The following is an 11,783-nucleotide window of genomic DNA, read 5'->3' as shown; positions in this document are numbered from 1 at the left end:
CGGATGGGTGGGGTGGAGGTGTTGTTAGACAGGAAGTTTAGGCTATGGATATGAGGGAAGGAGCCATTGGTAAAAGTATGAAAGCTCTCAATAAAGCAAACCAATAAATAGCATCTTGGAATAAATTTTGGATTCCTATGAAAAGAAAAGACACAATGATTTATCCACCTAAGATGATTAATGAACACCCCACCCCAACCCCCTAAAAAGTGCACAGATGGCATTTATGGAGTTTGTTCTGTTAACTATTTAGGTCAAGTTGATAATTACTTTAGTGGGAGCCTTAACATTATTGAATACCTCTGTCAGTCTCCACATACTTCTGACAAATTAGTCCACACATTAAAAATATTTGCTTTTTTCGTCATCTCAATTTTATACCACAATTTTATAGAGTGAACCATAAGAGCTTAACGAGCCTCCTTGCATTTTTCAGAAATTTTCAGACAAGGGTGTGAGTTCCTAAAGACAAATGAGCAAATAAATTAATCAGTCAACTCTAAAGTACAAATTTTTATTTTTTGTATTCCTCATAATTCATTACCAGTGCAAAATTACATCAATTAAATTCCATTCTGTTAAATTGAATATATTTTTGCTAATCAGATAATGATTCCAAATGATTCATTACATTAGAAGTAATAAAGTCATTTCCCAAAAATAATCCTGTTAGAAACGCCGAGGAAACCCACCTAGGTCAGTAAATTTCCATTCTTTTTCGGAGATATTGTATTTTGAGAACCACTAAGGCAACTTTACCGCATCAAAAGTTGGTTTTAAACATTGCACCAATATTGAGCCCCAAACAATCCCTGCCCGGTGTTTTCTTTTAGTCTTTGACAATTAAATATTTAAAAAAAATCAAACTATAGCAAACTAAAAATCACACAAAATAATGAAAGAGCAGATGTACCACTGAAAACGGAAAGAAATTAGTCTTAAACTTATGAAAGAGTAATATACACATCCTCTACCTTCCTTAACAGAAGAGAAATGATTTTGGTATTTGTTTTCCCATTCCGTAGTTATTAAAGTTATTGACTCTCTCTTCACACATATCCAGCAAGACACATACTCATAGTGTTCAATATTCCATCATGTCTCCAGTGACTGATATACAGATGATTGCACGAACGCCTCTCCATGTGCTACCCTTCGGGTTTCCTTTGTCTTTTCTCCTGTACTGAAAATTACCACATCTAGTTGCATGAGCACCAAAATTCATCCTGCGATCATGATTCTCCTATCGCAATGGTGCATCCTGCACTAGAAACCCTGCAGGGCATAGCTTGCTTAAACTTAACTTTGAGGAGGCAAAAGCAATGCTTTTTGAGGTCCTCCAACAAAAGTATATCAATTCCCTCTCGCTGCCCTTCCCGAGAAACGGTAGTAGCGTCGTCAGAGGTAATCCCATCTCAGATGGGTCTTTAAGTATCTCAAAGAGGGCCTCAACTCCTGTTATTGTTTTAGCACATAATGTACATTGATAGTGACTGAATGCCAGATATCAAGTAACTTTTGAATATTCATGTCATTTAAGCACATCGGCTGTTACAGTCGAAAGGTCGTTTATAATCCCTTTTATCCAATCACAAGCTGTTGCATTATGACATCATTTTACTCATCATGTTGCATGTAACTGTGTACGTATGCCAACTGACCATGTTGACTGTTGCAACATGTCTCTTGACACTTTGATAGATATTACCAGTATGAGTATTGAACTCCAATCACACAAAACAACAACCCTTCATATCAACATTTTGTCAGAAACTGGCTGAATGTGCATGCTACTATTTGGCCCTTCGCATCCATGCATTGATATGAACTGATGCTGTGCAGAAGTCGTTCATACTGACCTATCACCACAAATCATGTGTATTCACACATTCATGTTTATTCATCAGCACATATATTTGCCTACAGGTCCAATGCACCAACGTAAAGTACAAAATAATTTCCATACGAAAATTTGATTTCATCTGTAGATGAACAGAGTCTATCTAGGTCAAACCTTTCGGATAGATCGCGATCACATTAATCTTTGATCGAAACAAGGAACTTGTTGATAATTTTGTCCAAATGAGCATTGCCTTATTATCATTTTGCTGTTGCTTAACGTTTAGTTGCATCAAAGACTCCAAAACGGTTGTCCATCTTTCTGTGGCATATCCAACGAACACTATCCGCTATCGAGTGTGATCATCAAGATGGTTCTTTCTCCAATGATTCTTGCTTCTCTCTCCCCCAAAAAGCTATTCCATAAAGATCTTATTAAAGATGAGAGCCAACTTGCCTCATCTTCAGTATTCGCACAAACTGAACTAAAGAGAATAAGCTTCTTAGTGACGGGTTCGTCATCAACTACAAGCTACCATACAATGTCCTGCACCACTTCCTATAACGTGAGTTTTGAATTTGTCTAGAGTTGCTACCTGTTTTGGAACTTGAACGTCCTCTTCTGTACCGTCAGCACACATTCCATGTTCGTTCCAGCCCCAGCAGTAAACTTCACCGTTTGCTAAACGGGTTTGTTTGGAGAGGAAGAAAACAAAACAAACACGTAATTACCAACGACGGTAAAAGTTAAGTTTTTTAACCTCGGCAGGGTCTTAAATGAGGGTCCTGCTGATTACTACTACTAAACATCCTTTCAAATTTGTTGCCTAGCCCATCTCTCTGTCCCTCAGGCACCATAACGATCCATAGACCATGATCAAAAATTTACCATAGAGCCTTTCACAAAGTTGCTGCCAAATTCAGTCCAACCTAGGTTATTTCCCCCATAAAAATAATTGATTCTTTGTTTGTTTGTATGTAGTGCCTTTGGTGAATCTTCAAGTTTAGCAATACCTAAGAGTATTGAACATAGCTAACTGTACTGTAACTGTACTGCAGGCCATCCTAGACTTGCCCCCAAATATGCAAGAAATTCAAATAAATGGTCACTCCATCCTCAAACTTTAACAAAAAGATTGTTGTCCCTCACAAAGCATTTTTGCTCACTGAGCCATTCAATGATCAAATTTGACAATTTTTACTGCTTGGAATTAATTTTGAAACTTTGAATCATAGTGAAAGTACTTTTGCAAACTTCCTGTAATAATCAACCACTTCTATTTGGAGGCAGGACTGAAGACATTCAAATGAGTGTGTTATTCAGACATTTGTAATTCATGTAGCAAAAAATGTAGGAATCAAAACTTTGAATTTCTGTCCTCATTTCTTTCCATAAATTGCATCTGAAGAATACCAGTGATGTGTTACATTGTGATATTTATATAAAAGACACAAGAACAGTGATACACAACTTGATAGTGGGAACCAACCCAAAATAAGTTTTTGGTTTGAGTAATAAAAACCAAAATGAGGACTTACCGGTTAAGACAATGTTATGTTCAGATCCACATGCAATCTTCAACAAAAAATAAAGAAAGAAGACACTTATTAAACACAGCTTTAACTCGAGCAAGCATAGCATTTCTAAAATCATCTGGCCTATCTTTTAAAGGACTATTCCAGGCAATGACATACTTCCAAATTACCAAACCTTGGCTTCTTTAATTGCAATTTGTTGAATCATGTTGAACTACCTATCGCTATTACCAACGAATGGAAATAGTTAATCGTAATAATTTCTTGCACTTACCAAGACGGTTCAGGTCTACTTTACAAAAATTGTCACCTTGTCAAATACTGCCTTAGAAACAAGGACAAACACGAAAAAAAAATAAAAAAATTGACAAGACAAAAACCATTGTTTTCTCTTTTTACAAGTTGGTTTTTCCAAACACACAGCTTTCATACAAATATGTAATCAATTCCCTTAATAATCATAATAATATGCGAGCATTGGCCGATTTTGAGTGATTGCTGAAAATCCTAGACATGGCAAATCTTAATTACCATAACGAGTGTCAACAAGTAAACATATGAAATGGACTGCTTACGTGGTCTATTTTACCTTGTCAAATACTGCCTTAGAAACAAGGACAAACACGAAAAAAAAAAAATTGACAAGACAAAAACCATTGTTTTTTTTTACAAGTTGTCTTTCCAAACACAAAGCTTTCATACAAATACGTCATCAATTCCTTTAATAATCATAATAATATGCAAGCATTCACGACTGTCAACAAGTAAACATATAAAATGGACTCCTTACGTGGTCTATTTTTGGTAAGTGTGGTACTTTGGCAGGTTTCCAGCACATATCCCTCCTCCTCGAGCCGTCAGTTTGGTCACATTCCGATGGCCTTCCAAGCTGGCAGTAAACATTGCGACCCCATGAATAAACATCACCACCATCTAAATCCAACCAATGATGACAAAAGATTGGCATAGTCAAAAGATGCATCTTAACAATAATCGGAGATATTTTCAAGTTTTGTGTGGGTCAATGATTGTATGTATAGACTATACAAAGAGACATTACTCTAGGCAAAATTTTGATAGCCTCAGTCCAGGAAGGTAGGAAAGATATTAAATACAGGTATTTTTTATTTCAAATTTAGTTTCTGAGATTTTCACTTTTCTTGTTTTATAGTTTACTTTAGTAATATCTATCTGAATGTTTGAAATATTCCCTTGTGGCAAAATGTAATGACTTTGTCAGTTTCTCAATTCAGTACTGTTAATGTTTATTGATTGTTTCTAATAACTTCTTCTGTTTCTAATAATTTTTATGAATTTTTCATCAGATGACTTGTTGACAACTTAATCTACAAAATGAGTTTCATTCTTAAGAGAATTTTTTTTATACTTTTCCTTTAGTTTTGCCTTTAGACGTGCAAAAATAAGCATTGAAACAAGTCCGTGGTAAACAGTAGTTGGAGTAGACTTTTCACAGTTGTCTGGAGGTCCACAATGGATAAAATTCTTCATGGAGAACCAGAACTATCTCTGAACTTTCTGATGAAACATCAGTTTGTAAATATTAAACAGTTCTCAGATGTACCTTCTTCTATTATGTCAGAACATATAGAATCACCCACTGTGTTGTTTTCAACAATTTGAAATAGCATAATCTATTTGTCCCAGAGACAACTTGTACACTTTCTTTACCAGTCAGTCCTGAATTTAGTTAATATGAAAGCAAACTCACCCAATAAAATCAAAACATGTGTCCATCCTGAAGCCACACATGAGATGACTTCAGTTGATTTCCCAGAGTTCCAACTGATCTCCCTTGGCTTTGAAAACATCAAAGTCCCAGCAGTCTTATCGGGTTCGATGGCCAGCTGCCCTCTTTTGTTGTCTCCCCATCCAAACAGACGGTTATGAACTACAAATCGAGAGCAGAATTGTGTATTTAAGATACTTGCTAAATAATATATCTATTTACTGTCAGCAGGAACATTCAGTGGGATTCCCTGTGCTCCATTATATAGGTAAATGAACAACCAGACACTGACTGGAATGTTATAATCAAACTAGGAAAGAGTAAGGAAAGTTTGGGCTAGAACGGGATTTCAACGTAGGCTGCGACCATGGGCTTTAAGACTAAACCTGTTCTCTACCTACTGAGCTATCCAGTCCTTACATGATGGCAATCACCATGCAGCCTTTCTCTTTGCTGGGCAGTGCCAGAACTATCTCAGAAACCTCACCAAATATTATATAGCTTTGATTTATGAATTTATCAGTCTGTTGACATTCAGATCACAGCTTGATTTGAACATGATAGAGAAAATTATTTCTCAACAAGTTTCTTGAGTGGAAGCAATACGATGGCTTCAATGGTCAATATTCTGAAAAATTGGGTGCTACCAATTATTAAACCACAGCTTATGGACTATTTTTCTTTATGTTTCTGAAGGAGCTGTTTGACAAAGTGGGGGCTTTAAGCAGCATTCCATATGGTAAATCTTGAGCACCAGCAAGATTAACCGTTGGGCAAACGGCACTTTTAATCCACTGTTTCCATATCATGTACTTTAAAGACTGATCTTGTTTTTATCTTAACCTTCTTTTAATTAGTTTCAGTAATTTATTGATTGATTGAATGATTATTTTCTAATCTTGCTTGACTTCATCTATTCCTTTTATTACTCAGTATGTATCTTACATTTTACTTCTTAAGATTTCACTATAGTCCATGTAAATTGCTCTGCGATATTCTCTAATATAAAGTGCTGTATAAATACATATATATTAATACTCTGAACGAATTATGTGCATATTTTAATATACAATCTGAGACTGCATGTTTTCGTTGACCTCCTGATCTCCTTGGTTACCACCAAGGTGTAACGTAAAGATGTTATGATTAAGTTAATTTTCATTTGAATTATTGTTCACAGCTTTCTTCATGATGGATTAAAATGTAACGATGCTGTGATAGACTTAGGTTTGATTTGAATTATTGTTAATTAGTTAGATTACTATTCAGTTTAAAACAAAGGCACAGCTTTGTTCTTGACAGATTAAAATGTAACAATGTTGTGATTGACTTTATTTTGATTTGAATTTTTAATTAGTAAGATTACTATTCAGTTTTAGAAAAAGGGACAGCTTTGTTCTTGATTGACTAAAATGTAACAATATTGTTATTATTTTATGCGTGCCTCGTTAGTGCGTGTTGCCTGGGATGTGTATTGTGCGTAATTTGTTTAAATGGTGTGTCTTGCGTGTGTTGGTTCAATTTGTTTTCAATAAAATCTTGCTTGTTGGTCGAATTATTCTGCTTCTTATAAACTCTGACGTATAGCGACAGATATTACCCCCTGTGACTGGCCACATACATTTGTTACACAAGGTGAACTGGAACTTTGAACAAAGACTGTAGCATGATGTGGGATCAGTACGTGAACCGGCAAACTCGATGGTGCATGCAAGATCAAAGTGGAATAATACCGACTGTCTCATTACTAGCTCTGGTTTCTGTTGACTCCAGTACTTACCAGTAATCGCTAAACTGTGATAAGCTCCAGCTGCTACAGATCTGCACTTCATTTCTTCAGAAACTGTAAGAAAATTTAAAGATTTTGATTACAAGCTGATTTATAGTGTAGACAACCACATTTTTTTCTATTAAAGTGGTTGTGGTACCCAGTTTCACATTGTGAGCACGTTGCAAAGCCTATGTTGCTATCTTATGTATTGCAATTTGCAAACATTTTGAAGTCACTGTATATTGTGTTAAGACTGTCATGTTACAGAGAGCAATGTCTACATGCAGACTAAAGGATCTTTGTTGATCAATGTGATGAAAATATTTATGATATGAAGTTTCTACAATTATGGTGTAAAATTCAAGATCAGTTGTTTAACATATAATTTTGATCCAGAAATACATGAAGTGGTAAAAGCTATTCTTAGTTATTTACAGAGTTGATATCTGTTGGACCAACTGTGAACACTTATCTTTTAAAGAGAAAAATGATTACCATGACAAGAATTAGTCCATTAACCATGGGTTGCATATTTCAGCTGTCTTGACCTCAACTACTGAAACTTTACCTCTTCTGCAAATAGACTGGTTAGTTTGGAAGAGTTGATTTGTTCACAACTTGCCATGTCTGCCTTGATCTGATAGTGATTTGGCTACTAGCTGTGTGAAGAGTAGCATAATAGACGAATAGGCAGCTCAACTATAGTGCGAAAAGATGGGACTGATCACTCAGTTAACTGATCACTCAGTTAACCAATTGGAAAACTGGAAAAAACCTGACATTCAGTAAAACAGCTGGTTTTCGGATGCAACCTAAAGCTAATGGACAAGTTCATGGCATGAATTTAGAAATGAAAGCAAATACTCACCAGTCCTCGGCTTATGAGACCACCTCTGTCCGCTCTGCAAATTTTCCAGCCATCCCAGCTGACCTCTCTTTCCGCAACCCCAGGTCCAGACGTTGCCGTCATCAGTGACAGCTAGACTGTGTCGTATACCAGCAGCAACATCCCTCACAGGGTGACCGTTAAATCCTTCAACTTTCACTGGGCTACTGGAGTCTACCTCAAGGCCAGCTTGTCCATGACTGTTTGAACCCCAGGCAAAAACATCCCCATTGTTTGTTAAAGCCAGGGTGTGTTCCCACCCACAGGACACTTTCATAACAGTGGTGGGTAGAGAGAGCTGTTTAAGGCAGAGGCTCTCATCCAGAATCATACCGAGCTGTCCTTTGTTGTTATTTCCGCAGAGAAAACACTCACCGTTACCTGTAATCAAAGACATAATTGAAAGTAGATCAATAAGTTTCATAAGCAAAAGTAATTGTTAAAAAAATTGTGTAAGAATGGTTTATTCAGTTGGTAATACTTAGGATAGTCATAAGAATCCATCATCATATATATGTTGTATAGGCCTAGAATTTCATAGCTTTCGCATGTTAGGAATTATTACCGATTGGCTCACTCACTGGCATTTTCCTTGATTACAGCACACGTAAGTTACTGTACAGTCTTATGGGAGCAGCCTGAGAATATTTACAATAATAAGTAGCAATACAGGGCTTACATTAGGTATGGAAATCATGCCAATGAATGGACTTAAGATTAGTAAACGCCTGTAATCATGCTGTTCTTATAATGTCCTCTTGCAGAAAAATTCCAGTGACTTAGTTTTCTATTCGCAAACAGCAAATTCCACTGGCAATAAGCCAGTAAATATCCCAAATTTTGAGGCCTAATATTTTGATGGATTTATAGGGCATCTGCATTCAAACAGGACTATACAAACATCCATGGTGTCTAGGGCCACAAATTCAGGACCTTACACACTGTGATGGCTTAAAGTATGCATGAAAGTATCTAGGTCCCTAAATGATTTATACTTTCATGACTAAAAATGTTTAGGTCCAAACAAGACTATTCATACTTTGATTGCCAAGAAATATCTTTACAACGCCTCAACTAATGGAACCATCCAGCATCCGATTTATAGGGCATCTGCATTCAATCAGGACTATACAAAGTACAAACATCCATGGTTAAAATTGTCTAGGTCCACAAATTCAGGACTTTACACACTGTGATGGCTCAAAGTATGCAACAACAACTACATGTTCTTTGCTGGAAAAACTTGTCAATATTTGACAGGACTATGGAATAATTTGCTGCAGTAAAGTGTTTAGGTTCAGACCAGCCTGCATATTCTTTGATGGCTTTTAGGGGCAAGGGCAGTACTATAACATATTATGATAGTTGAAAGTACTTATCTAGGTCCTTAAATCACTATATAAATACTTTCTTGACTAAAAATGTTTAGGTCCAAACAAGACTTGATTGCTAAGAAATATCTTTACAAGGCCTCAACTAATGGAACACATCCAGCATCCGAGCTGTTAGAAAACAGAAGGAAACTATGGTAGGTGTCACTTACAAGTAAGCACAACTGTGTGACCACCTCCACCAGATATCTGCTTGACCTCTGACACATGACTGGTTGACCTTACAGGAAGAGTCCTGTCCTCTGTATCACCCAAAGATAATTGGCCATAGCTATTGGCACCCTAAAACATGAGATGGAAAAGAAAATATTGTTGTCAAAAAAGGTTGAAACAGTAAACAAGGGCAATTTTTTTTGAGGATCTTTTATTTCTCTTTCTCACCTTTAGGTTTTCCACAAAGCAAGTTTGGGTGGTATGAAAAAAAAAAATCGTGCAAAGTAACACACGATGACCAATAAGTATACTGTAGGATGTAGGTTTGGTGAACAGAACACCATCTTTTGGCCAATAATAATTGTAGCTAAATTTTCAAATATCTGCAGACAGAGATCCTGCAAAACACCAACATTTCCGTGAACAAATTTTGGGTCACATGACACAAGCAATTGTTAAATCAACAAAGGCCTACAGTAGAACAAAACTGTTGGCAAACTGCTTATCCACTTAAGAGCCTGTGTAAGAGAATACGTGTGTAAAAGTATGAGGGTCTGATGTTTTGATCCGAGCAGGTTCTTCTGAAGAGGACTGCCTTTGCCTCTGAAGGAGATCCTGCTAGGATCGTAACCTCAGGCCCTCTTAGTACTTAGTACTTTTACAAAATTACACACAAACAATTGTTGTCAACATATGGACTAGATAGGTGGTGTGAACGTAAATAATTAAGTAACATGTCCCCAAATTTGGTGAAGAAAAGTATGGTCACTTTAGCCTTCTAGTAGGGACAAACTAAAACGAATGACAGCAAATGAACGAATGACAATTGACTTTGTACAGGGTTAATTATCATTTGCGAATGACAGCGAATGACAGCGAATGACAACGAATGACAACGAATGACAACGAAGGACGGTGTTGAGAAGAGATAGAATGATTAACGGAGTGGAGTAAAAGCGGTTATTGGTTTTCTGCGCAAAAATGATTTGAGGGAAATCGCATGTTACGTGGTTGCAGGGTTTTGGTGTTATTTACGGATAGAAACCACAGGGAAAGGTTTTGTGTGAGAATGAGCTTGAGTGCTGTCACGGTGCTTTTTACCTCTGTAGATTTATGTAGAAAGATAACTGAAGCCGTTTCAAGATTATAGTATAGTCAGTATTGCGAAGTTCGGCATACTGCGAAAGTTCGGACACCCTAAGAAATATATACACGATTTCACCATGAAAATCTACAGGAAGAGTCAAATTTCACCAAAAAGTACGAAGCTACAGTTATTTTCTCTCCAAAATGACCCGTGTGCAAGAAATTACTTACATATTTGTCAATAAAATGACGAAGATCTATGCAGTCTGTTATAATTACTGAAAAAGCAACTGCGCCACCAATTTTATCACCAGCGCCACACTGTGGGTTGCGTGTCCGAACTTCGCAATACTCTAGCAAGAAATACCAGTTCCACAATCACGAAGAATCTTCTTGGAAAACAACGGGAAAACAGTTTGCAGGAAAGAAAGTTTGGCCGTGTATCGTACTATAACAAAATTCTCCCACCATATGAAGTATATTTTCAAATGATTTATACCAGAAGATTTAGTTTTGGGGTGTTTTAAGTGTTAAGTGGCCGAACTTCGAAGTCACCATCCTATTGCTAGTTTCTAACAATTAATACCGGAAAAATGACGTTAAATTTACTTTTTAAAATCAGATTTACAATTTCGCTTACTATAAGGTGCTTTTTTATCTTGTCCGTACTTTACTAGATCTAGATACCCACGAAGTCTGATGAACTGTGATATCCGGTTGAAGCAAATGTCTGTGCTGTCATTAGTCATTCGTTTTAGTCAACGCAATTTTTTAGTGTGTACAACATATTGTCATTCGTTATGTGAAACGCAGTTGTCATTCGTTTAAGTAACACCCTTCTAGTAGCGTTTGGTCGCGTAACAAAGCACAATGCCTGTCACTGTCAGTAGGCCTACATCCTCACATTCAGTAACAATATTCAATTGATAACACATTACGGTTAGGACTAGGACTAGGACGAGTAGGAGAGGTATTGTAAGTTGTAGGACTAGGTGTAACGCTAACGAAAAAAACATTCATACAAAGGAGCAATGTTAAGTGTAATTCTGATTTTTTTGACACCAAATAGAAACGTGAAATCATTTACCAGAGAATTAGTTACTTGCAAACATGATATACATACCCATGAAAATATGACAGGCCATTCTGTTCCCCTGGAAGCTGACATTTTCCTTCCCATCATGCATTTCAACAAATTATAAATGAATATGTATGTTAAAATTTAGTTCATAAAACATCGGTAATTTTTGGCGACACTTAAGCACCGTTTGGCCTATAAAAAGTCTTAAGTCCAAATCAACTACTAAATATATTTTTGAAAATGATGAATTCTGGTACATCATTTAAACCGTACTTTTGAAATATTCTTGACTC

The 11,783-nt window shown here is 36.5% G+C and overlaps 1 protein-coding gene across 1 annotated transcript; it reads right to left on the bottom strand.

The window, feature by feature from the left end:
• Positions 1-502: 502 nt before the first annotated feature.
• LOC139969591 (secretion-regulating guanine nucleotide exchange factor-like) lies at positions 503-11,721 on the bottom strand. The gene is made up of 8 exons (XM_071974695.1): positions 11,533-11,721; positions 9,323-9,452; positions 7,762-8,160; positions 6,903-6,965; positions 5,105-5,284; positions 4,166-4,308; positions 3,379-3,415; positions 503-2,521 (listed from the first exon to the last, which is right to left on the bottom strand). Exons 1-8 carry the CDS (start codon positions 11,590-11,592, stop codon positions 2,361-2,363), a joined length of 1,173 nt encoding a protein of 390 aa, XP_071830796.1. The 5' UTR covers positions 11,593-11,721; the 3' UTR covers positions 503-2,360.
• Positions 11,722-11,783: the final 62 nt, after the last annotated feature.

The sequence above is a fragment of the Apostichopus japonicus genome, chromosome 7 (assembly GCF_037975245.1).
Source record: "Apostichopus japonicus isolate 1M-3 chromosome 7, ASM3797524v1, whole genome shotgun sequence".
Lineage (NCBI taxonomy): Eukaryota > Metazoa > Echinodermata > Holothuroidea > Aspidochirotida > Stichopodidae > Apostichopus > Apostichopus japonicus.
The sequence above is the reverse complement of the archived record's forward strand: the minus strand, read 5'-3'. Positions and strand labels throughout refer to the sequence as shown.